Source organism: Lonchura striata, chromosome 3 (genome assembly GCF_050655825.1).
Source record: "Lonchura striata isolate lonStrDom1 chromosome 3, ASM5065582v1, whole genome shotgun sequence".
Taxonomy (NCBI): Eukaryota; Metazoa; Chordata; class Aves; order Passeriformes; family Estrildidae; genus Lonchura; species Lonchura striata.
In genome coordinates, this window is record NC_140705.1 from 108,377,885 (window position 1) to 108,405,399 (window position 27,515).

General features: G+C 42.1%; 2 protein-coding genes across 2 annotated transcripts in view; one reads left to right on the top strand and one right to left on the bottom strand.

The window, feature by feature from the left end:
- The window catches only part of RBKS (ribokinase), a 71,889-nt gene extending 52,039 nt beyond the window's left edge, over positions 1-19,850 (top strand). The window contains exon 8 of the mRNA XM_021552282.3: positions 18,634-19,850. Coding sequence (XP_021407957.2) covers positions 18,634-18,807 — 174 coding nt within the window. The 3' untranslated portion in view covers positions 18,808-19,850. The remainder of the gene's footprint in view (positions 1-18,633) is intronic.
- On the bottom strand, positions 19,775-25,923 carry MRPL33 (mitochondrial ribosomal protein L33). Its single transcript, XM_021552302.3, has 4 exons — positions 25,873-25,923; positions 24,866-24,884; positions 22,220-22,326; positions 19,775-20,089 (listed from the first exon to the last, which is right to left on the bottom strand). Exons 1-4 carry the CDS (start codon positions 25,892-25,894, stop codon positions 20,040-20,042), a joined length of 198 nt encoding a protein of 65 aa, XP_021407977.1. The 5' UTR covers positions 25,895-25,923; the 3' UTR covers positions 19,775-20,039.
- Between the last annotated feature and the right edge of the window lie 1,592 nt (positions 25,924-27,515).

The window sequence follows — 27,515 nt, forward strand, 5'->3', positions numbered from 1 at the left end:
TTCATGTCTGAATGAATGTAATGCACCTCTTTTTTAAAAAAAATAGTTTTATTTTAAATAAAAACAGCTTCTTTTAATTTACTAAATCCTTGCCCTGCCTCCTTGTGGCCAACAGGTTATTGGCTTCCACATAGCAGAGGATTTTCACAGTTAATTTTGTTAATCTACTTAAATACCAGTGGGTTGTTTTCAGTAAAACAGCTGTGCTTGGTTTATTCTTACAGCCTGAATGAAAAAATATGTGTTGGCCTTCTATTATAAAAGTCTTACAGTGCTTAGCCTGATTATCACTTTGCCTGAAAGCAAGTGGTTTTAAAGCAACCCTTACAAATACTAAGCAAAATAATGGCATCCTCAACTAACCTGGATTGCTCTCTTATTAAAATAAGCATTAAACATTCTAGTAGGACATGTTACTTTCTTCAAGGCATGTCCACAGTAGATCCTTCCTTAGGGGAAGGATCAAACTTGTAAGGTGGCTTACCAAGTAGCCACCTACTCACAGGGTATTCAGAGTTATTCATGTGTATGCTCTTAGCCTGCTGTTTGATACTAAAAAAAAAGTTACTACTTTAAACTGCTCTGACTTCAGCATCTCAAGGGACTGGGCACAATCACACTGGGTTATGTGCATGTGTCTTATTGTTACTTTTTAGATCTAGAGAAAGTAAAGTTACTCCCAGACAAAGAGTTAAACGACATGTGTACCCTGTCACAGAATTTGCAAAAGGCTACAGAGTCCTTATTAAAAAACAGATTTTGCCATTTAGAAGATACACATGCAAGATACAAAATTAGCTTCAAAGTCCCCTTTGACTGTAGAAATTTTCCATGGCTGCCCAGAGTCCTCTCTGTAGCACTGCAACTTCAGTACTGACCCCTGGTAATTTCTGTTGTCCACAGCAATTTTAGGAATTTTTGAACAACAAAATACTTGGGTAGGTACAGCCACAAAGATTAAGAATTTGAGTTTGTGTGCTCCCCATTATCAGTGTTCACAGGTTCATCAGGTACACTAAGGGCTGATAGGCTGTTGAGCCTGGCTCTTCCTCCCTACCTTTGAGGTGGTTAGTCTAAGTGTTTATTGGCAGAACACTGGGAAAAGCTGGCTCCATCTCCCACTCTGTGGTGGAACATGAATGTTCAAGATTGAAAATCTGGCATTTTTCACCCACACTAAATCAATACTATAAAGAGGGGGAAAAAGGCTTGTTGATTCTTTTTTTTAGCACTAATTATCTTAGTGTGGGCTTTAGTAATGTATGCAATGCTTCTCATGACTGTTAGCAGAGCTCTCTATACACAGTCCAAAACATGTAGAGCACGAATAGTTGTTCAGAGGGAAGTTTTGCAAGACATGGTATTGTAAAGCTGAAACATCTGTTTCTCCTGTTACAGCTAAATAGTGCAATAAGCCTTTGTTAAGAAAATGAATTTTCCCTTCATTTTACTAGTTCCTGCTATCTACTTTCTGTATGCAAATATTGAATAAAAAGAAAAATAAGTGAATTATTGAAAAATCATCCTCAAACTTTCTCTATGACAGAAATATCTGATTAAGCCCACCAGCTATATCAATTTGTATTTGAAACAGTTGATGTACATGAGACATTTGACACATAATAAAGTACTAATATAGGTATACATTATATGCTATTTTCATTACTTTAAATAGTTGCTTTTAAATTTACTTGACTATACTAAGTTAAATATACGCATTTACTTTATTTTTGGAAGAAGCTATTTCCACTCTAGGTGAAACTAGTACATGAAGCTACATTAAAATAGCTGTGAAGGATAATTATGTAATTCCATTTATATGACACTTCTTCTGTTGGCAGCAGAAGGTTTCACAAACCATTCACAAATCTGATAAACATTTCATAGAAAATAATATCATATACACACATTTTGCAGTTGTGTGTGTGAGAAGCAGTTTGCCTGCTGCTGAAGCAGGAGCACAGCTGAGGTGGAGCACAGCAGCTGCTCCCAAACAGCTATGGGACATGACCAAACTCCATCATGTCAGAGCTGTACTTGAGGTGAAGGGGATGATCTGTGTGATGAACCACATGATGATCTTGGATTTTGACATCTGCTGCTGCAGTAGCCCTGAACAAGCCATCTTGGCAGAAACATACGTGGTCCATTGAGATAGAAGGCAACAACATCATCCGTACTGGAGAATGAAGCTCTGCTCTTTTTGCCCCTTCACCCTTGCTCTCCCACTCTGCTTCTGACAATCATGCAAAGTGTAATTTACAGCACTATTTACATCTATTTACATTTACTAATTATATTCCATTGAAACTGCCAAGGAAAATTTGTCAGAAGAATGTAATTACTCAAAGCTGGAATATGGCCAGCAGTGAGATTAGTTCCCTTCCATTTTGAAAAAAAGCACTGTGGGATAGTATGGAGCTGAGCACTTCAAGTGACATCTGGGAACCAAGTCTAGTCCTTGAGGTACTGCCAGAGGCCTGCTGGAGGATTAGTATGTGCAGGTGGACTTAGAGGGGCATTCAGGCTGTCTGGAGCTCCAGGTTACTCAGGATCTGGGCTTCAGAGCCATGCCAGGCCTCCTCTGGAGGTGGGGTCAGTGGCTGTGGCAGGCTGGAACGTGTCTGCTGGATCTGGGATTTGCTCTGTGGTTGCTCCTTGCAGTTGGAGCTGGGCTGTCCTGTCTAGGTCCATGACTCGAATCGGAGAGCTGGCACTGGCAGAATCTCTCTGTTGGCCCCCCATTTCTAGGTTACAGCACAAAGATCACTCTGGGGAGGAGGTGATCTAGAGTTAGTTTTTAGAACCTCCAGTTTGCACCAGAACCCAACCTGGATAAAGATGACGAACATATGCTTGCACCAGTTAGGGTGACTTTCTAATTTTTTGTCTCATCTGGTCTTCTAAATGCATAGCATAATTGCTCTATTTAAGACCTCTTCATCAGTTGACCTCTAGGTTTACACATACCACTGTTGTGTGCAAAAGGTCCTGCATTAGCACACTCACAGATAGAAGATCAGGCATCTGCATCTCTGGCTCAGGCATAGATGTATTTTCTTGAAACGCAAATGGATGTACTTGGGCACACAATATTTAAATGAAAATTTGGAATCACTTTTCACAGCAGTGCCCCTAGTAATCGCAGCAAGTCAATGGGTCCCTCTTTTAAATGTCATGGAGGACCTAGAATGTTTAACTTTGCAGTTTTTCTAAGCACAACCATTACATTTACCATGCAATTTCTTATATTACCAGCATTTTCCCTGTCTGCTTGTGCTTTTTGGATACAGAGATTGCACAACCTGCTAAGAGATGCTTACAGGTTGAGGTGCCATGCTTGTAAACATGAAAATCATTTAGGAGAAATGATAAAATTAAACATTTAATCTACTCTGTCTGAAATGTGACATAAGCATATGATTTATTCTATTTAGTCCTTTTCTGTTCAATATTCTCAGAGATATGATACATACTATTTGTCATAATTGAAAATGTTACCATTATTTTTTCATGCCAGTTCTGCAAAAGAAAGGCTCATTGCTACAATATGAATTCTCATCAGATGTTTTGTGTTTAAATCCTGTTGTTTCCCTCAGATTTCTCAATACAATTTATTAGATCTGTCTCTTCTATTAGGAGAGAGAATGATGAAGGCTGTCTTTAAGCAGTAGATTTCTCCCTAGGCAGCTTTGTATTGAACTCTGAAGATGTTACACAACCTTTATTTTAATAAAGCCCCATATAAGTGTATAGCTGTATAATTTTAGATATGTCAGAGTATTCAGGCCTGTGCAGCAATTGTGGTCTAAAGAAGGCAGTGTGGTTTAGCAATTTTAACAAAGGACTGATTAAGAGTTCCAGGGCTCTGCAAAAGACTTGCTGTAAATCCTTGGAAGAGTTACGTGTTTTCTTTGTATCCCAATTTATCTGTCCATAAATTGGAGCTGCTATTAATGTGTTGCATATAAGCCATGAGAAGTCTGTTAAAGATCAGAACAGAACCTGGGAGGCCTTTTCCCAGGCTTTTCATATAACCTCAGGCCACTTGTGCTTCTTTGGGGGCTTTGCAAACTCATTGAAGTGCTTCTGCTTGAAGTGGAGAGGTCATGTCTGTAAAAATATGGTTTACACTAAAATTCTCTGACTTAGCTGTATCTTCTGGTTTGGAAGAAGCCTGAGCCAGAGGAGTGAAGTGGACACTGAAATAGAGCCTTAGAATATAAATAAATCCAAAACAGTCCTCCTAATAACAGCAATTCTTTGTCTCCTGACTTTGTGGCCTAACGTCTGAGGCTCAAGGGGATATAAATACAACACTCTGTGCAATGACTAATTACTCAAAATTCTGTGCATCAGCAGAAGTGGGACTTGTGGTTGACTCTAATATTATCAAATGCCTTTGCTATTTAATAATCTTGTAGCCGTACATTATTTAGCATGTCGTTTGCACAAAGAACAGTGATTTTATTTCAGTTATCTCTCAACAAAGTAAAAATGCAGCTGGTAGTAAATGAAGCATTTGGCAGACAATGTGTCTGATGTACAGTACTCTAACTTGCTAAGAAAAGAAAAATGTTGACTGTTTAACCATTTCCTACCCAAGGATGTAGCAAGGAGTAAATCTTTATGATTTTCTATTTTATTTTTTCCTTAACCCTAAAAAGTATCCTTTTTCTTTTTCTTTTTCTTTTTCTTTTCTTTTCTTTTTCTTTTTCTTTTTCTTTTTCTTTTTCTTTTTCTTTTTCTTTTTCTTTTTCTTTTTCTTTTTCTTTTTCTTTTTCTTTTTCTTTTTCTTTTTCTTTTTCTTTTTCTTTTTCTTTTTCTTTTTCTTTTCTTTTCCTTTTCCTTTTCCTTTTTCTTTTTCTTTTCCTTTTCCTTTTCCTTTTCCTTTTCCTTTTCCTTTTCCTTTTCCTTTTCCTTTTCCTTTTCCTTTTCCTCTTATTTTTTGTTTTCTTTTCTCTTTTTTTCTATTTTTTCTTTTTAATTTCTTTTTTTTTCTCTCTCTCTCATCTTCCCTTTCATGTTCAAGAAAAGAGATGTTACTACTGAGCACAAATCTTATTTATCAGTAGAGTTTATTCAGGCACACCAACACAGAGTAATTATGCTCAGAGCTCCCATTAACATCCCACAAAATGACAGCACAATAGCTTCCTTTCTTTAACACACAACCCAAAGAGGTTAATAAATAAGTTTAGTTCCAGTCATTGCCCACTTTCTCACTTAACCTTCTGCATTCCCTTTTTTACAAATATGGAATCCATTGAATTTTGAAACAGAAAAACCATGAGGAATGAGTTAATTTGCTGATCATCAGTGATCAGCACTGTAAGTCTAAATAAAGCTGCATTTATTATATTCTGAAGTTCAGCTGAACTGTGAAAGGGCACATGACTGAAATGACTGCATGTAAGTTGACTCACAGTTAAGTCTAGATGGGACTTGCTTAGTTGCTCATGAGTTTCTGCTTCTGATTGAGGCCTTCTGAAGACACTTCAGTTTGTTAAGGCTTGGTCAGTGGCCTAAGGGCATTCAGGTACCCAGTGACAAGAGGGATTGCAAGAGTGGCATCCCTCTGCATTGGCAGTCAACCAAGAAAATGTGGAGCAAGCTGGGTGCACCCTCTTTCCCCTTAGGGAGCAGAAAGCTATATTATCACCCTTGTACAAAGTGGAACAAAAATGTTAACGACTGGGTGCACTGAAGCACAGGCTAAAAATGTTCTGCTCCTAGTTATATAGGGAGTTGGAGTGATGCAGCCAAAAATGAAGCACAGGCATATATTGTCCCATGCTGCTCTCTTAACTTCTGGACAACATTGTCGTGGAAGGAAGCACTGTTTATCTGCCTAGTAACTGTCTATTTTAATCTGTAAGAACAAACAATGTAAACAAAATGAGCAAACAGAAGCAGGCTTGTACAGAACAATTTGCAGTCTTGTTTTCCAGTGGAAGATTCCATGGACCACCCAGGCTTTGCTCTAGTCCTTTTCTCAACCACGGAGCATCTAATTAAATCCCTTTCCATTCCTGACTGTAGGCTCTAAGAGAGCCTACAGTCCTGTACAGTTTCTTTCCAGATGGAAATGCATAATTTAACAGAGATACAGCTGACAGGGAGAAGTGGGCCCAAAGCAGTATTAGCATTTGCCACAAATTGCATTAAATTACAAGGGGTACTTAATGAAGACATATTATAAAAAGAAGATTAAAGCCAATATTTCATTTGTAAGCCCCTTCTAAGACTGCAGTGTGTCAGGCAACAAAAAACTCATTAAAATTACTTTAGTGATAGCAAGAGTTGTTCGGTTTTGCTACACATGATCAGTAACAAATCATGGCATTGTGTCCCATTGTGTCCTACAGCTTTATTCCATACACACATATACAAAAAGTTGCTAAGCACCTTACATTATTTACAACATAAGGAAAGTACAATTCAGAATGTTGTTCTGTAGATAGGGAACAAAACATGCAGACACTGGTTCTTCAGTGGCAAGTGAACCTGTTTCCCTGGTTTGACCATGACTTGTTCTCTATGCTCATCTTAAAAAAAATAGGACTGGAGGAAAATTTTTGTCACGCTATCAACTGTCTCATTTTTAGAACTGGACGTCATTGTAAATATCCACATAAAGGAGAAAGTACATAGCAATGCAGAGTTGCTTTGCATTGGATGCTTCTTGAAGAGACTGTAAGGAGTTTATGAAAATATGCTATGAGATCAGGTGCTTTGGCTCCACTACTGGCATACTGAGAAACATTCCAGTTTGGAAATTAACCCAGTTGATTATTATTATGGACATAAAAAGGTAGGGATGCTGGCAGCATATGTGTAGCAACTTGAGTGTTTTGTCTGTGGGCCAGAACGTGGGAATTATACCACATCCAACATCTACACCTGAGAGTACATTTGGATGAGGTCTAGAGAGACTAAGTTCAGAAATATCTTTGTGCCATCTCACTTTTGGGATGCTTTAGTAAATGAAACAATGGTATAATTTATGCAAGTTGAGAGCAGAGTAGGAAATTACTTTTATTGCTTCTCTTGGGCTAACCATGGAATGCAGCACAAGTCAAAATCATCACAGCAAAACATGCTACATCCCTTTTTTGATTTGCTCTCCTCTTCTTGACTTTATGATGAGTCCAGTTCAGGGTCTTCTCCAAGAAGGTGCTTGGTCCTGGTATGTAGCTCACCTGTGTTGGAGCAGATCCTGGACATGCACACGAGGAGTGCCAGTTGTAATGGTAGATAGCACTCTGGGACTCTGGGATATCTGAGTTGCAGAAAGGATGAAGAGAAAGGAAGACCAACTGTGTGCAGTCATCCTTTCTAATGCAATTCCTGCAGTTAAAAATAGCTAGTGGAAGCTGGCACTTCTGGCACATCCAGAGCGTCACCTTCCCAAGTATCTTTTTCTGGCCTGAGCTGTAGGAAGTTGCAAATGCAATCCACTGTGTAATAGTGCAGCATATTCTTGGCCAAACCCCTCATAATTTTTTTCCTCTTCATGGTTAGCTAACAAATGTTATATGCCTCCCTTTCTTCTTTAAATCTGTTCTCTGCAGAGCCAAGTATCATCCAGGCTATTGTGGAACATAACTTACTCTTCTCCATTTTTCACATCAGTTCTGGCTGTGGTGAGAGGGAAGGCAAACCTAGCTCTGGAACCCCTTGCCAGCCTAGTTGTCCAGAAATGCCAATTGCAGTAATGATGATATTGAACAATATCAGATTTCATTATTTCCTCCAACAGAGTTTTCAATGCCAAATAATTTTCATCACTACAGAAACCAGAAAGGTTTGAGTTAGATTGTTGATATTGCATAATTGGGTTTTCAAAAGAACAAGAACAGAGAAATGAGAATAGTTGGGAAATCAGGCTTCTTGCTTTTGCAAATTATAACAGCAGAAAATGCCAGAAGTTGTATTTCTTATCAAGAATGAAAGAGTTAATCTTCAGTAGCCTGTCCAATAGACAGAATATGTTTTACAACTTTCATTAGAGAAATTGAAGGAAACTAAAACCGTAAGTTTTAATGATTTATAGCAGTAACCTATAGGAATGTCATTAATAGCAAGTTTACAGTTGAGTGCACTGATTTTGCCACTTTTCTCAGGGCTTTTTTTTTTGTGTCTGTTTGTTTAAAGGAAGACATACAGACATAAACTCAGCTATTGTAGAGAAAGTCATCTGTAGAAAATCAGATTCCCAAATTCTAGCTGCAATGTTTGTCAGCTGCCCAAATGTCTGTAAGGAGCAGTTGTTTTATTCATTTCAAAGCACAAAGAGATGCAGAAATACAGGGAAAAGGTGAGGAAATTCTCTGGAAGTTTGTGCCTCATTGCTGGTATCTGTGATTTTGTTATGAAATCATTAAGCAGGCAGTGTGTTGCTTGGAAAGATCTATTTTACAGGGAATTTCACAGAGAATGCCTTTGTGTCAGAAGCAGTGCCTTGGTGGTCAGCTACTGCTGAAGACCATGAGTGAGGAGTGGGAGCCCTTTTTCTGCACTCCTGCCCCACAGGTTAAGGACAAGAGAATGACTGGGTAGCAGAAAACAGAGCAGAACAGCAGTTCTGGCATGTAAGTCACATCTAACTGAAATTCAAGAGAGAAGATACAGCTTGAGTAGTCATTGAAACGATTACACAAACTCCGTTGGAAGAAGAATGTAGAGAGCTGGCAAGGAGACAAAGCTGGGGAGAGCTCAGACAAAAAACCTCCTGAAGTTTGGTGGTTTTTTCCCTTCCAGGATGTGTAGTTCAGAGGTAGGCAGAAACAGTGGCCAGCCAACAAAGGCTAGATGCTGTGGTTTTGAAAGAGGCACTCGAGCATATGGAGCTTTCGTGCAAAAAAAAGAATGTTTTTTTGATCAATTCCAGGCGAGATGGCAGTTGTGTCATTCCAAGCACTTCTCATCATATTAGCTGGGATCACTAAGAGTCCTTTGGCATTTTCAGTCTGAGAGAAAAAAACCACATGTGGCTAGTAAAATTGTCCAGCACAGATATTCACTTCTTCTTGCTTAACTGTTAGATTATGGGGTCCTGAAGCCATGTCAGCCTCATATGTGATATTGGGTGACACAGTTAGTAACAAATTGGCCAGTTGTCTCCTGGTTGGGGAGGGAAACCCACTCCCAAAATTTCCAGTGTAGTATCAAAATACTGTGATGTATTTTGGGCAGAGCTTTGGCTGTAGTTTCATTTAATCATTAAATGTTATTTGTGAATTAATACATAAGTGTGAGCTTTGTTGGGACGAAAGCACAATTTGGCACAAGTGTGACATGAATAATGAAAGGAGTGAAGTACTGCTCAAGGAAATGAGATAAGTGAAGCTTTTGATTAGAGTAGGAGAGTTAAGGCTGCATGTTGTTGAGGCTTGATAAACCAGTTTGAGAAGTACAAATCAACTTTCTGAGGAGCTGCTATATTTAGCACCAGGCTTCAACCACGACTCTTGATTCTGTACAAGTTCAAATTTCAGGAAAGGTGGATACAGCTCCTGTAGCATGTGCAACTGAAAGTCCATCTTCTGTCTATTAGAGGTGATGTCTGCGTGCTTCCCTGTTGTTGACACATTGTGGTTTATAACTTTGCAAGAGTGCCACTGGAGCGTTTTGTGTTCAGATGAAGTGTAATGAGAATTTTCCAGTACTGCATTTTGTATGTCATACGGTTTTTATATGCTCTGAAGGGGGCAAACAAAATGTGTGGAAGGTTTCTTCTGCTGTTTCTGAGTTTCTGTGTGAGGTATGAACTTCCAGATCAAATGAAAGGAGGTCATAGAGCAAAGCACAAGTGTGGAACCAGGGAAGAAGCAGATAATGAAGGCAAAAGTGAACTCAGTCTTAAACAGAAAATTTACACTGAAGTGTATCCCAAATTGAAGAATTCCATGCCAAAATATCCATTGCCCTGGTAGTGTAGGAATCAGAGTAGTGGTGAATTGTTTGGTTGACAGAAATCTCACAGGTTCAGCAACATGGATCTGTTGTTTTCAGAATGGTATATGGAGTTCCTGGTTCTGTGCTCTTACTCCATTGTGTAAGAAAGAAATAAATTTGTCACTTCTCATAAATGCTATCAGGAGTTGAAAGGAGTTTATATGAGCATCATCACACTGAATTGTTTCGATGATTCAGAAAACAGAGTGCTCCCTGTGGGTGAATGCTTTGTTGGCTTTCTGGGGTTAGACTAGCAGTCTACTACACAGAATAACTTTGTTCCCCAGTGCTGAGCAGCATACTGGAATATTATTATCCAGGAGAATGTAGTTCTCCTGCAATCATTCCCAGACTTCAGACTTCTCAGTGTTCACTTAAAGAAAGCCATCACCTCACAGATACCTTGCAGTATTTTTCTTGTAAACAGTGAGGTGGGAGCTCCTCTGTTCTGATCCTGATTAAGAGTCCAGGAGAGCTGTGGAGGTCCACTTAATTATTTCGCATATCTCAGTTTTAAGATTCCCAAGCTGTGCCTCACTTTCAAGGGATGGGTAGTTCTGGTAACTCCTGTTAGCCCATTAAAGATCTGGAGCTTTGGATTCAGCCCACAGATGTCTCAAAGTGGGTGTTCTTAACATCCTTGATCTTAAGTTGGGTTCATTTCCCATCATGTGGAATGAGAGCACTATTACCTGCCTTCAAAGTTGATGCTGTATATGGGCTTTGAAATGTAAAGCAGATACTTTCATCTGTGCTTTTTAGATGACATACAAATTAAAAATTGCAGAGTTGTGAATGTTGTATGTTTTATTTCCAACATTCACCACAAACCAAACATTTCGGGGGAATTCATGCATCTGTAATGCTTGTCACTGATCTTTTTAGAAACACTGCATAACTTAAGGTAGTAGGATGTTTCAGAAATTGCTTGCAGGAGGCCTCATATTGAGATTAATCTCTCAGGAATGCAGGGGGTTAACGGTCAGGCTGATTAATCACTGTTAATGACCCATCAGGAAATCTGTCAGGAAGTGGGTGAAAATTCCTGATGGCTGATGTGAAGCATTGTGTGGTATGCTTTGGTTTTGATGTTTCCCAACTGATAGTCTACACTGGGTGTGGTTTAGTTACCTTTTAAGTTCTCAGGACATGCGAAGGACCAGATGACATGATGGCCTTGCTCAACTTGACTAAGAGAGCAAGAAACTTTCTCTGTTCAACGCTGTGCAAGTACATCACAACATAAATGCAAAAAACTCAAGGATTGCTCCTTCCCACAGCTTCCCAGAACAGAGTTTGGTAAGGATGCAGAAAGGAAGCGTGATCATTCCCTCATTCCTCCAGACCAAGCCCACAGGGTACAGGAGGGGGAAGAGTGGAACAGGCAGCTTTCCCTGTGTGGACAAGGAGCCAGAGTATTAAGATTTGGATACACAACTGAGTTAATGAATTGCCTGGTGTTGACTGAGGGTGAGGTTTCACAGTTGGCTCAAGCTGATCCAAGATCATGCTGAAAGGAGTGTTTCTAACCTCTTTCTCGTTTGCTGGACTAGCTATCATGTGGTAATACAGCAACTTGCTGATCTGGGTGGAAACTATTGTTTCTTGCTCAGAAAAGCCAGCCCAGTCGTCAGAAGGATCAGAGAACTGATCTGCCTCACTGCTTGGCCACACAAGTGCTAAATCTGATGTAGGGGAGGGCGTGGGAACATGAGACAAGGCTAAAAACATGAGTGGGGACTGAGCCTTTCAGCAGTAGCATAACCATGGATTGGTTTAAGCCTATTATGAAACTGCAGTCTGAATCACTGGAATTAAGAGTGCACTGTCAACCTACAGGGAATGCAAATTAAAATGTGTTAGCTTACACCTCCTGCCGTTGTAAAACACTGGCTGAGCTCAGCCATTCTGCACATGGCTGGGAGGAAGGAGCTACGGTGGGGCAGCATCTTAACAGTTCCCCATGACTTTGCCTGAAGTGTGCAAACCACATCAGACAGCACTGGAGGGGCTTGTAGGGAAGGCAGAAGGGAAGAAGAAAGGAAGAGACAAGCACCACTTTCATGATTCTCTCTCTATATTTTCCTTTGGCTTAGGGTAACATCTGCTCTTTCTTTGTGACAAGACTACAGAAACACTCAGTTACCAGAGGACAGATTAAGCACAGTGGTAGATCTGGGGATCCAGACCCTAAAGCTCTGGGGTACAGTGTGCTTTTCCTAGTTCTTCTCCTTTATTTTCAACACAAGTAGCTTTGCAGTGCTGTCTAGTCTAACTTAGACCTACCAAGGCAAGCCCTGCTATTTTATTCAAGTTCATTTCGTTCTTTTTGCTAAATTTGGTAGTTCCCAGTTAAGGACTTCCTACCCCCTTGTTCTGGCTCAAAATTCCATGCAAAGGTACAGGAATAACTGTGTTAGTGGGAAATTCCTTCGTAATTTTCAAATATTTCATGTTTTAGGGGATTGTAGCAATAGGTCTCCTCCTTTAAGCACAGCTGTGCAGAGCCACTCCAGTATCTACAGGATGCCCTACAAAGACAGCATTGCTTCCACACAGGATTTGCAACCCCAGAAACTGTGGGAGTAATCATCCTTGTTAGGCCTTGATTTAAGGAAACAGTTTGAAGATAGTCAAATTAGTTTAATTTCAGGAAAGTTTTAAGATAGTTGAGTTAGTTTAATTTAAAGATTATCTTGATTTAAACTGCCAAAATATCTTTTCAGTGAAACCTGAGGAAATGTGTGGGGAAAAAATATTAACCTCCCAGAAAATAATTTTAAAAGGTATTCCACAGGCAAATAAATGCAGAATTAAAAAAAAAAATAAAAACAGTCAGGAACATTTCCAGAAATAAATCATTCTCCATCACATAGAGGATAAACATGGTTTCTTTCAGGAAGAAGGAAATCATAAAAATCCAAAAGCTGCATAACTGATGCAACCACTGTGAGAGAGGTTTTTATAGGAAGGTTTTGGTATTGGGGGACTATAAGAATGGCTTTTCTGAAAATCTGCTGGAAGTTTCCCCCATGTAAAATAGAGCCAATGCTCCAAGAGGGACCCACCACTGGCCAAGGCTGAGCCCTTCAGTGATGGTGGTCATGCCTCTGGGATAATGTAGTTTTAGGAAGGGATAAAAATAATGCTGTGCAACAGCAGCTGGAGAGAGGGAGAGAAGATGTGACAGAAGCAATCGTGCAGATTCCAGGGTCAGTGCAGAAGGTGGGGGAGGAGGTGCTCCAAGCTCAGGAGCTGAGATTCCCCTGCAGCTCATGGAGATCCATGGGGCTGCAGAGATCCACCTGCAGCCTGTGGAGACCCACGTGGAAGCAGGTGAATGCCCAAAGGAGGCTGTGACCCATGGGAAGCCCGTGCTGGAGCAGGGTCCTGGCAGGACTTGTGGAGAGAGGAGTCCATGCCATAACAGATTTGCTGACAGAACTTGTGACCCCATGAGGGACCAACACTGGAGCAGCCTGTTCCTGAAGGACTGAACCATGTGGAAGGGACCCACTCTGAGGCAGTTCATGAAGAGCTGTAGCCTGTGGGAAGGACTCACGTTCCATGGAGAATTCCATGGAGGACTGTCTCCTGTGGCAGGGACCCCCTGTAGGAGCAGGGGAAGAGTGTGAAGAGTCTTCCCCCTGAGGAGGAAGGAGCAGCAGAGAAAACATGTGGTGAACTGACCACAGTCCCCATCCTCTGTCATCCTGCACTGCTATGTGAGGAGGAGGTAGAGAAAATGGAAGTGAAACTAAACTTGGGAAGAATAGAAGATGGGGGAAGGTGTTTTAAGATTTGCTTTTATTTTTCATTATTCTACTCCATCCTGATTGGTAATTAGTTAATTTCCCTAAGTCAGGCCTGTTTTACCTGTGATGTTGATTACTGCCTGCCCTTATTCCAATCCACAAGCCTTTTGTTTTATTTTCTATCCCCTGTTCAACTGAACAGAGCAGCAGAACTGTGGCAGAGTAGCTTTGGTGGGCACCTGATATCCATCCAGGGGCACCCCATCACACATTGTCATCAAAGGATATTTCATTCCCTGAGCATTTCAGCTGAAATTGTCCCATAGATGAGACATAGACCCAAATGGCACAAGACTGTCTAAATATATTCAAAGGCTGTAAATGTTTCTCCAGTTCCACTGGTAACCTTTCATCGAGGCACAGCCCAGGGATTCTTGCAGGGAGACATAGGCTTTTCCCACTTGTGAGCAATGGATAGTGAGTGCCTTTGCTGACAGCTATTTTTGTGTTACATAGGGCTAATTTGCAGTTCGGGTACAGAGTAGGCAGAGGTACAGCAAGGAATGTTGAGCAGATGTGACAGAGTGATAACATCCTTAGCATAATCCAGCATCACACAGTTGTGGAGCACTATAAATACAGCAGAAATTCTCCAATGCCCAGTTCCTTTGACAGAGTTGGGCATCTCTGCATTGCCATGGATGTAGGCTGCACTAAATCAGCATAATCCTCAGGCTTGGTTTATTTGTGCACTTTTGTGAATGCTCCTTGGAGGCTATAAGCATCATTGTAAACAATGTTATTGGTTCTATATCACGAGGCAGTTTTGGACAGCTTTTGGATTGATGTTTTGATTTATTCACTACATGAAGAATTCATCATTACAGGCAAAACATTTCTCTTGTACTGCTGTACAACATCCTTTTCAGGCATTTCTCTGGGCTTTGGTAACATGCTCTTAAAATGCATTTAATGAAACGAATCCATGTTAATAGCCAGACTGCACAAGAACTGTAACTTCTTAAAAATCACCTGAGAAAAGTTTTCTGAGATTCACTAACAACATCAACTTTCAGGAGCCAGAACCCTGTCATGTTCTTCCATAGCTGCTGTTGCTCTTGCCCAGGAGGACAGGCTGGGAGGGCAAAGGCTGAGCAAAAGATTGCCCTGGAACAAGGCAGTGCAACTGCTGCCTCTCTGTGAACTGCAGCTTTTGGCCTCTTGGCCTCCAAATTTTTTTAGTGAGCAAGTAATCTTATTGCATAAGTGAAATGCATCCTAATAGTCTGTGCATGATGGATTGGAAAAGGCTTTACATGCTGGAAAGGCTGTTGAACAATATACTTTCCACTTACAAAGCACTTTCTTTAAAAAGCTTCTCAGGGCAGCTTCGTATAAAAATAGTTATACTAAAGTTGTGAACCAGCTTCTGACAAATCAGGACTAACAAAAGCTAAGGTATAAATAGAAGTGTTTTCATGGGTTTTCTCTTCTCTAGAGGCACAGAATCTCAATCAGTGCTGGATTGTAAGAAACAAAAATGCCCTTTTCCAGACACACAGGAAAACAAGGACTTTACAGACTAGTGGCACAGAATATAAATAGGTTTTCAAAACTGCTTCAAAACCATAAAAATTAGTCAAAACCATGACATTTGTATTTAAGAATGAGCCGCAGCATATTGGGCAATTTTAAAATCCAGTTCTTTATTTTATTTCAAACAAACTAGCATCTCCTGCTTTACAGAAAGGTTAAATACATTCTACTTCCATAATTATGGAATGAATTGTCTCCAGGCACTCAAGGATATGAGGATTATCTCAATGTCTGCAGTGCATTAGAATTCCCGGAAGACAAATGCTGAAGAATGTAAAATATTACATACTCTGTATTTATATTTTGTCAGTGGGCCTTACTGGTCATTTTCAAATTAATTTCTTTTTGGGAAGTAGGTTAGAATTATTTTTCTTAGAGCAGTTTTGAAACAGCTAAATGTAAATCTACAAATTGCTATTCCAGTGTTTGTGTAATCTTGATTTTACTCCGAGCCTGTTCCTTCTAGTGCTCTGTGCAAACCTTTTTTGAATCTACCAAACCCAATGTAGTTTAATCTACAATACCAAAGAAGGAAGGCTTGTTTCTGTAAGCCAAAAATAGTTCTTACTGCAGTTAACCTTGCAGCTGAACCAGTTGTGCTATTGCTCTTTTAGTCATGTTTGACCAGTCACGTCTGCACAGACCAGAGGCAAGGCTGAGCTGGGTATCTACATAATCATCCTGATGCATGATGCTGTTCTCAGTGCAGCAGCTCCTCTATTGAAAACACCTCCCTCACAAAACATTCACTTACCAGCAACTGAATTTATGATACCCTTTGGGTCTGTGATAGCTGGGCTTTGCAGATACTGACTGCTTCAGCCTATGCATGGGAAGTGAGGATTTCAGAAAAAGTTTACTGGCATCAAATCCTTCTGTATATTCTCCAATCACCCTGTAATCTTTGCTTTGCAAATAAAATAAAAATAAAAATAATAAAAAAAAAAATCTAGGGGGGCTTTTTCTATTCTGGATGGGAGTCTGCTGTTCTCTCCCTTTTCTGCTTTCAGAGCCATTTATCATTATTCAGCCACACTAAAAGGGAGATCCCCCAGCCATCTCACAGTCTCAGAGCATCATCCATGAGCAGAGAGCCACAGTAACATTGCAGGGAGAGCTTACACTCCATCTCACTGGCACACAGACCTGAGTGACACGTGGTTAGTCTTTTTTTGTTCCTGTAGCCAACAGTGCAGCAATTATTAAAGAAAAAAACCAAAAAGTCTGTATTCTGCTCCATGCTGCTGCCAGGTAACAGTTTATGCCACTTGACACAAGATATTCTGAGTATTACTCATTAAAATATTTGGCTACTTCTATTTCCCAGTGATCACTGTAGAAAATGTTCTTCCTGTTAGAGCTACAGCAGAACAGATCTGCATGCTGAAATCCTACTACAGTCTGTAACAACAGCATCAAAATAACTTTAATAATTAATCATGCACTGATTAGATTACGAACTCTGAGTTGGGATAAAGATTTTTGTATTATCATCAGACAAAAGACACTGGCAATACTTAACTAGCAGTCACCTGCTCCTGCTCCACCTGCCATTGTGGGAACACTCCGGAAACCAGAAGGGAGACAAAGGCCCAACAGAAATTGATAAAAACCTTCACCTGCCCCTGGTATGTTCAGGAATACAGAACTGTTGAAACAGGTGCTGCTACAGCTGCAAGCAGGGATACTGCTTTGCTTATTAACTTATCATTTGCCAGGCCATGCTCTCCATGGTATCCTCAGAGAAGACAGCATTCAAACTGCAGGCCAAGCAAGGGTTAAGCTGGGAGTTTTCTGACTGGGAACACCAGTGCAAACAGCCACTGGGGCAGGGCTGGGCCAGGAGAGGCCAGGCCTGGGCTGGGGCCCCTATCCTGTGCTCACCCCTGTTAAGGTCCCTTGCAGTGCCCACTCTCCTCTGCCCTGTCAGCTGCTTGCAACATTAGAAACAAATTTCTGTGGAAGTGGCATTGTTTTGCCAGAATGATATTACATGCAGCTAATCTCAGGGCAAGTAAAAGTATAAGACTGAGAAACACTAGTATTCAACATTGGAATATTACTTCCTAGTCATAACTTCCATTAGAAATTTTGCTGAGCTGTTTTGACAGTTTTTGCAGACCCTTTGCTCTTGTCACTTTTGGGCCTATTTATTACAACTAGGGAGGCAAAATCCCTCAGGGGAGGTAGTCCATGTGCTGGATCTGGAATGAAGTAAGATAATACTAGTGTGTCTAGTTTAATGACTTCACTGGTATAAAAGTATGATTAAAGGAAAGGGACCTTAGGATCAGTTTTATGGTACCAACAAGAACTGGTATCAGTCTAGCCTTAGAAATCAAGACAGTTTTAGAGGAGGAGAGAGAAAGAACACTGTGGATTGAAATGAGCAAATCAAGTGAAACACGACCATCAATCACGTTAAATTTTGCCAGTTGCTGGGGCCACGTCACAGCACTGACCAGCTAAACAACAGTTATTGTTGAGAAGCCCTTGGGAGGTAAACAGCTGCCACTCCCTGCTGCCCAGAGCACAGCTGGGCAGAAGGGTCAGAGCTAGCTGGGCTGTGGCTGGTGTCCATGTGGGACAGATGTACTCCATGCCTCCCCAGGGCTCCCACAGGGCACGCAGGGCATGGCTTGGGAACGATGGGGAAAGAGGCCATGGCTGCCAGAGCTCCCAGTGAATGTCACTGTCCTCATCCTCCATGCTCAAACTCAGCGCAGGTGGCAAAGCTTGCTCCAGGAATAAGAGTGATTTATGTGATAGACACAATGTTGGTTTTTAATGACAGTGGGACCTTTTTAATAAATAACAGCTAAGTTCTGGAAGTGTCAAAACATATCCTTCTGCAGCTAGGAATTTACAGACACCACAAGCCACATGGCTTATTTCCCCCCACCCCCCCTTTTCTCTGCCCCTTCTACCACTGACCTTTATAAAAAACGGAAGTTAAATAAGAGAAAAATAGCTTTAATGAAACATCCAGGTTGAGAAATCAAAATCAGACACTCCAGCAACAGGAAGTTTCAAAGCAATGTTTATAACAGCATCTTGCTGAACTGTGGCACGATTGCTTTGCTTTAAGTTTTAAGCCATATTATAATGTGTGCCTTGATTCAGCAGCTGGGCACAAGGATAGTATTGTGGTATTAGTTTAACTTTGCAAAATTTCCTGGGCATAGAAGAGTGTATTGAACTCAACTCCTGAACAATTTCCTGACCCCTGCAATCAGTGCTACAACTTGTGTCTTTCCGGTAAAGGCATCTGAATTGTTTCCCTGTGCAAATACACTTAAGCTTGTTTGTTATTTTATTCTAGGGCGCTGGAGACAGTTTTGTGGGAGCACTGGCATTCTACCTGGCCTACTATCCCACGTTATCCATGGAGGAAATGATCAGGAAGTCTAACTGCATCGCATCAGTGAGCGTCCAGGCACCGGGGACACAATCTTCATATCCTTACAGGAAGGACTTGCCTCAGGACCTTTTCTAATTGATTGTCTAGCTTGCTGTACTGATTTTATCTCATACCAGACAGCATTATTCTCCTGACTGCACTAAGGTTCTCCTCTGCTGACTGGAAAGCAGCAGAGTCTCTTTGCTTCTTATTTCAGGAATCTTGTGTGTTCCTGTTCTACAGCAGCAAGATGGGGTGCGGGTGGTGGGTCTTTCAAACACAGCTCAGCAGGTCTCTCTGGCCCCACCAACCCTGTGGCCATCCCACACAGTGCGCTCTACTGAACTACATGAAGTTTACAGCAAAACAGCTGGAGGGTATTGGGCTCCTGACAGTATTTGTACTTGATTTTATCAGAACTGCTTATGTGAAATGGCAGCACATGAAGCAGAGCATTAGCTTTGAGACTACAACTTCAGTGCTCAAACACCAGGGCCGGCGTTTGGCTCACAACATAGCCCTGCATATCGAGCCTGGGCCAGCCTGTGCCTCAGGTGTGGCACTGCCCTCTGTGCTTCCCCACACTCAGGAAGGTCCCTCCAGCTGCAAACAGGACAGGACTGCTACTGAGGTAGGCTTTGAAAACGGTTTCTAGCCACATTGCTCTGAACGCAGGCAAGCTAAATAAGGAAAAAAAGACTACGAGAACATCAGAGAACTACCTTGTCTGTTTTCATGTTTGACAAAAACCCAGGAATGAAAAATCCATCCTACTAACCTGGCTGAAAATAAGACAGGCCTTTAGCCATGTTAATAGCTTATCCAAAAACTCATTTTGGTTCCCACTCCTTTCCTCAGAAGGAGCTGGTGCAACATTACCCCTCCAAGTAATGACACCAGCTCGTGCTCACTACTGTCGCATCTGTGGTTGGTAGGTTAGAAAAACTTGCAACCCTGCCATTGAATTCCTGCTGTGGAAAATGTTAATTTTTATTGCTTTATAAAACAATAGTTCCTTTGAAGATTACAGCCTCTTTCACAATAGAAAACACAGACAATGGGATTTGCTATTTAATTTTTTTTAATTGAGCACTGTAAAAATAACTCAAAAGATAAATAAATGTTACTGTGATGATCTATGTCCAGACATTAAGAATTTTCTCTCTCTACATTGTTTTATTCACAATGGCTTTCAAATCACAGGAGATGGTGATCCCAGTTCATTTCCTCTCTCTTCAGTCCATGTTGCTGGATTTCTGAATCAGTGTTCACCCCATCCTCCCCCTAGACCATCCTCTTCTCATGTATAAATCAAGACCAGTCATTGTTCACACAGAACGGATTTTTCTCTTCTCTGTGAAGAGGACACGTTGTTTTGCTACAGGGGTAAAAAAAAAAAAAAGAGAGAAAAAAGAATCTGTTAAGCAGCCTGAAGTGTTAAAATTCAATTCAACCAGCCCACGTTCCTTTTCTCCTGGCTGCCTTCACTGCTTAAATGAGTGTGGAGCAACTGACTGGCACAGCACTGTTGTTAACCAACTCCTGAAGGAGTTTCATGGTGCTTTCACTTTACCACATGTAAGTTTTAGTTCCTAAGATGTCCACTTTACCTCTGTGAGAATAAGTGTCAGAATGCAAGTGACTGAAAACACTCAACAGCTGCTCTGTGTGACTATTCTGAGTCACAGCTGTTCAATGTAGGGACAAAAATAGGTTCTTTCTTGCTTTCTTCTACTCTTCAACTCCAGGGCCCAAACAACTACAAATGATGAGTTGGATCCAGCTGGCCTCACAGACTTGACTGAGAAGTTAACCAATTGTCCTGTGGATCTCTCAGCAAGCCACAAACTGGCCATGACCTGATGCAGGTGTTTGCAAAAAAAACCTGCAGGGCAGGTTAAGCACAGCCAATACAAAAATAAAAAAATACAAAAATTGCAAAATAAAGCAAAGCAAAGCTTCGCAATGCCATCTGAAAATCAACAGTTTGGTTAGTTTCATTATATTAATTCCTTTGAAAGCTACGCAAGAGAGATCCACACAACAAAATCTCTTCTTCCACAAAAAAGTTTCGTTTTAAGAAATACTGTAGATAGTACAGATTCTGTTGCTGCAGTTGGGAGGTAGTGAAACTTGGGCAATCCTGCCACTACTTCACTAAAAAGCTTCATTCTGTGGACATCCCAGGTTTCTGAGAAGGAGAAAACATAAGGTGAAAACACATGCCAAGTGAAAATGCTTCCAAACATATTCCTGATGTGAGTTGTTATCTAGACTCAAATTTACTTCCCTTCACACAAGTAACACTTTCTCACATCAATTTCTCACTTGTATTCTACTACAGGCTACAAAGATCAAAGCTTTCTTCAGCAACCTACTACATGTTCTGAGTTCTTCTCTTTCTTCACTTCCCTACAAGTTGCAAAGCTTCTGGAGGATCACTTTGCACAATGTTTCAATGCAATAATTTATTTTTCTTACTCAAGAATATAATCCCAGAGATCTCTGATTCCCCTTCTGTGTGGAATTCAAAAGGAAACCCACAACCTCTGTCATCTTTGAAAACTGCATATTGCTTCTCTGGTGGTTTCTCTTGCCTCTCAAAGCTCCTGTACTATTACTTCTGAGAATGAAAAGGTAGTCATCTAACAAGAACATTTTAAGAAAAAATAAGCCTGAATCACATAACTTCTGGCCACGCATTATCTACTTAGAGATGCTTAATAAATTTCTTATATCCTACAACTTTAAATGAGCCTTTTTTGCATTAGCTACACCACGTTATTTCTAATATGGTTTGGTTTAAATTCTAAGTTTACCCACATTAGGCTTTTTAACATTAAAGTCAGCTTTTTAATGCTAGCAACAGAAATTTGAACCGTTAGTCACATTTAAAAAAGCTGGGTGAGCAAGACAGTGTGGCAGGTGCTATAACCTGTCCAACAAATCAGATTCTTAAACAGAAAATCTGCAAGGACCGGGGAAACATAAAAGAATCCACTAACTGCCATCTGGAGAGTGATATCATTTGTGGAATAGGAAGAATCTGTACAAGTTTCTTTAGAAGAAAAAGTCCATTTTGTAAGAAGTGGTTAAAATTTCTGGTCTAGAGCTCCCATAGCAGCTTAACAGAACACTTGTGTTGATCCATACTTTGTGCCTGCTTGTTGGAGGTAGCACAGTCTAGCAAACCACACAAAGAAACAGAATGAAAGAACTCCTGTGTCATTTGACTTCGCCAGTGACATGTGGCATGGCTGTCATCAAAGTCTCTGATGTGTCAGGCAAGTCATTACTTTGTTTCACTGCCACAATCTGTAAGATGAGGGTAACATTTACTTCCCACTGGAATGCCATGAAGAACAGCAAGCATACAGTCATTTGAGTATGAAACATGTTATGACATATTCTGCTTAGATGGGAAAAATCCTGTTGCATTCAAATCTTTTCTCCCACAGAGTGAGAGAAGCTCACACAAAGCATGCTGACTTCTTCCCCAAGCTCTTACCGATGGGATCGTATCTCAGCAGGACCAGTTTTTCCTGCAGTCGGAGTCTCCTGATGTTGAAGCAGTAGCCTGTTTCTGCAGCACTCTTCATCCTCACCAGAATGTATCTAAAGTCACAAGGGATGTCTCTGTGTCAGTGCACAGGCACTCACTGAAGGCCCACCACATCTGCCAGGGCTTGGACCAATGCACAAGCTTTCAGCACAATCACATAAGACACTTTGACTTCAAGGATGGGAATATCAAAACTATGTATGCTTAACTTTTAACAGAGAAACACTAAACCATAAGCTCCAGGATCAAGTTTAAGTAAATAATTCCTCAACAGGAGACAAGCCTAGAGAAAAGTAGCTCCTCCAAAAAAGAGTGAGGTGAGAGGAAAAAAAGCAGGAGAAAAAAAGAAGTTAGGAAAATCAGCAAACAGTTGAGTCACTTAAATGCTAAGGGCAAGAGAGGAAGGATGATGGTAGTTAAAGATGTTCAGGCTGTAGATAACACTGTATCACAGACTATCACTTCCTCATGCAGAGAGGAAGCTAAGCAGATAGGCTGGCACAAGAGACATGCGAAAGGAGAAGCAGAACCCCTTGGCCATCCATCCTGCTAGAGATACAAATCTTGATATTAACCCAGCCACGGGAACCCCCTTCCCCACTGGAAGGCTCTTGGTTTGTGGGGCAGGCTGGCAGCAACTGCGGTGTCCCAGGAGCAGGAGAGTGAGGAAACTGTTCCACACCCCCAGTCTGGAAGTATGCCAAGATCTAAGCAACTTCCTAGTCAGAGGGCATCTTCTGAATTTTCAAAAGAAATGTAAAACCCTTTGATTTTACATCTTTCTCTTCCATTTCAATGAAGAGATGAATACATTTCAGTTCACTTTCCATTTTCCTGTATTTTCCTGTTTCTAACACAAAATGGTCTGTCAAAATTAACCTGTTCTTCCTCACTTGTACAGTTCTGACCAGTGTACTTCCTTAAGCTCTTCCTTTTCAGCTTTGCAATCTAATTTACTATTGAGTTCAAAATAAAGAGAAAGACACTGGATTCCTGCAGACAACTGACTGAGCATATTCTTAAGATTATCCTTGGTTGTTGTCCTGTCCTGTACACTACTGCAGGTGTGCTGTGAAGCTTCAGTAACCACAAAGCCTCCTTTCCCTGCATCTCACTCACTTCCTCAAAGACTCTGTGCAGTTTCCCCTTTCTGGGGGAATTAGCAGCATCAGTGTGGCCAGGCCTTGAAATTCTTGTGCACCACACATTTGATGCCAAACCTATTCCAAACAATACTTCTGCTCAGAAAAATAACTCCCCTGTGAAGGAATGTAACAAGGAGCAGAGGCACAAAACACTAGAAAGCTGTTGGGGCATAGGAGACCAAAAGGGAGTTGAGAAGGATAAATAATATAAGAACATATTCCTGGAGTGCATATGGGACTGTAAATAAACAGAAAGAAACATCGGGACAAAAAAATATAAAAGGGAGTGTGTGGTAGAAATCCCCACATTAACATTAGTAACACCATTTTAAAAAGCTACTTTTCCACCTTGCAGAAACCTCCTGGTTTGCTGTGTTTGTTTTTATGAACAGATAACAGTAGAACAATGAGATGTCCAACTGCTCACTGTCAGGCACATACTTGGGAAGTGCTTTCTTAATTTAAAAGCCTGACAGTTGTGCAAATATTCTGTAACAGAAGAATCTACTCAAATGTAACAAGTGGTTGGTACTGGCTCTGTTGGGGGCAGATTCTTAAAGAACACAAAATACAGAAAATGTACCAAAGGCTATAGATTCCAGGCCTGTGGTATCAAGTATAATACACTCACACAGAATGCAACTTCTGGGAATGGGAAGATAGGAATGTGTTCACATGAATGTACCAGTTTAGCCTCTTGGATTTGTCTAGCTCATTTTTTTACAAAGAGCATTCTGGATCCAAGTCAGTTTCTCTACATAATTTTGTTTCCTTGTGCCCACATTGTAAGAGCACTGGTGTGCTCAAAGTACATATTTCTTTCTTTCCAATTCTTAACACAGGTCAGAGGACTGTGACTAGTTTTCTTCCAGAGCCCACTGACATCTCTGCTGAGCTGGACTACAGAGCAAACTAAGGTGCCCAGAGCACTGACTGCACCCCATCCACTCCTCACACAGCAACTCAGGAGTATGCTCAGCCCAGGAAGTGTTCTGCACCCTGGCTATAGGAAAGCTTCACAGCACCTGCCTAAAGTCCACACCACAGACAAGAAAGACCCAGGATGTACCTTAGTTTACTGTCCTCAGCTGAAAAGGTATGACAGGTGAATAGCAGGAAAAATACTTGGATTTACAACCTCTCTAATCACAGAACACAGAGGCGTGCTCCCTTCGCACAGGGAGCTTTGGAGATTACTGCTGAGCTCAATGTGACAGCCCATAGGACAAAACCTGCCTTTGCTGCAAGTTCAGAACCCATGGGAGAATTTCACACCATTCTGTACTTACCTGTGAGAAGACACACATACAGAATGGCTGAGAGGAGGCAGCTAGACTCAAGGACTGAAATTGTCTCAGGTATATTAAAACAATCTAGAGAAGTTTAATACTTTGTAAAGATACAACACAACAGTAATCAAAAACTGGTGAGGAAAACCATCACTTACTTAGATTTGCTCTTGGCCACTGGTTTGTTTTTTTTTTTTTTTCAGCATGAAGAGGAGAAAAACAGAAGAAACAGTTACCATTTTATCTTGTTTCTTTTATATGCAACATACAAAGATTAAGTGTGTTCCATGCCTGACTTTGCTAAAGCACCATATAGTGTGAAGAGATTTATTGTCACGATAAAGCACCACCCATTCTTCCACGTGCTGTTAGTTCCCTGCTCTTTCTGCCATCATGTCACCTTTGTAAGTGTCTGTGCAAATGCAGTGCTCAGCACGACAGGCTGCACTTGCTGCAGATGTTGTCAGTAATTTTCAGCTTCAGTGCCGAATATGAATTCGCTGGGTGAACGTGAAGTTAAGACAGGCGTGAGGAGCAGGTCCAGCTCCCACAGCCACTGGTGGAAACTGCAGTCCCAGTCTCCCGGACTTGTTTCCACCCACCGCAGCTCCGGTTCCTGCTGCGGTGCCAACACAAGGCTGAGCACGGCCACGGGTGCGGAGCAGGGAACCGAGCCCGACCTTCCCCGGGCTGCTTCGGGGTTCGGCACGAAACAGGCTGAATTCTCTTTCTGTCCGCTCACTAAACTTAAAGCAATCGTAAATCTGCAGTACAAAGTCAAACCCCCACTAAAATTAAGGGAAAAAAAAAAAAAAAAAGAAAAAAAAAAAAAAAAAAAAGAAAGCTCGTCTGTGTTGTGATATTGTGTCTGTGCAAGTCTTGTTTAGGTAGCACTGCGCTTTCTGCGGGGCACGCCGGGAGGCCCCGCGGCAGGAGGAGGGGAAGGGGGGAAGGGAAGGAGGGGAAGGGCCGGGAAGGAGGGGAAGGGCGGGGAAGGGCCGGGAAGGGCGGGGAAGGGCCGGGAAGGGCGGGGAAGGGCCGGGAAGGAGGGGAAGGGCCGGGAAGGGCGGGGAAGGTCGCGCCGCCGGGGCCGCCCGCCCGCCCCACGGCCGCCCCACGGCCGCCCCACGGCCGCCGCCCGCCCCGCCGCGCCCGCGGCACTCACGGGCCGCCGCCGTCAGGAACATCGCGCCGGGCCCGCGGCCGCCCCGCCCCTTCCGCCGCCACAGCCGCGTCCGGGGCCGGGCCGGCGGGGCTGCACCGCCCCGGGGCGGGGCGGCGGCGCTGCCGGCCCGGGTCCGGCTCTGGGATCCTCGGTACGAGACACCGAGCTGCTGGACAGCACCTAGGAGAGGGCGGCGGAGATGATGGAGGGGCTGGAGCGTTCCTCTTATGAATAAAGGCTGTGGGAGCTGCACCTGTTTGATCTAGAGAAAAGTGAGAGGGGATCTCACTAGTGCATATAAATTTGGGTGCCGAAAGGATGGTGCCCAGCGACAGGACAAGGTGCAGTGGGCGTAAAATAAAACAAAAGAAGTTCCACCTCAGCATGAGGAAAAATGTCTCTGCATTGAGTGTCAGAGGACTGGAGCAGGCTGCCCAGGAGTGTTGTGGAGGTTCCCTCTCTGGAGACATTCCAATCCACCTGGACTCGGGATGTGCTCCTTCCTGAGCGATCTGCTTTGGTAGGGTTTTGGACTAAATGGTTTCCAGAGGTCCCCCAAACCCTACAATTCTGTAATTCCGTGATCTCCCCATGCACGCCTATCCCAGCACATGCCAGCAGCCTGTCTGTGTGTGGCAGTGGCTCATGGCAGCAGAGCAGCGCAGAGGGGGACGTGCCCAGCCGTGATGGCCCCACAGTCTGCTCTGGCTGGCAGCACATCGGGGTTCTGTCCCACTGCGTGGAATCATGCAGAGCTTTGGCTCGGAAGGGACCTTGTCCCAACTCCTGCCGTGGGCAGGGACACCTCCCGCTAGACCAGGTTGCTCAGAGCCCCGACCAACCTGCACATGGCTGTGTCATGTTGTGCTTCTCGTCAATTAAAACCCCTAAATCCTTCTCCTCAGGGCTGCTCTCCATCTAGTCTCTCATCCTCCAGTGCATTTCAGGCATTGGAATACGTTGCCCAGGGAGATGATGGAGTAACCATCCCTGGAGGTGTTTAAGAGGTGTCTGGATGTGATGCAGGGGGATGATTTAGTGATTTAGGGGTTACGGTGATAGTGCTGGGTTGATGGCAGTCTTAAAGGTCTCTTCCAACCCCAAAGATGCTATGATCTGCTAACCTCTGCCTGCCTTTGTTCTCTTTTTTATAAAAAGGGAGGTGTTGCTATGCTATCAAAGTCTCCAAATCATTAGGCAACTAAACCTATCAGTGTTCATGAGATACTGTACAAAAGCCATGGGCAGGGAGGCTCAAGGCAGGCACCAAAGCAAGTCTTCATATTCCTCTGACCCATTAGGTAATGAATATATTACCCCCTGAAAAATTCACAGGTCTGTGGCTCACTCTGCTTCCTTCAGTTCGGTAAACTGTTATTGATGAAATTCAAGTCCTTGAATATTCAGCAATTACTAAGGCAATAAAATGTCAGTTTGACATATTTAGTTGAAAAACAGGACTTAGAATGTATAATAACATGCAGTTAATTTTATATTCAATGGCATGAAAACAGGAGGCTGACCCTATAAAAGACTGGAGCAAAATGACATCTCCAGGAAAACATTGCTTCTTGTGTCAAGTATTTACTTGATATGTTGTTCTTTTAGTCAACTCAATTATTTCCAAATACCTCCTCTTAATA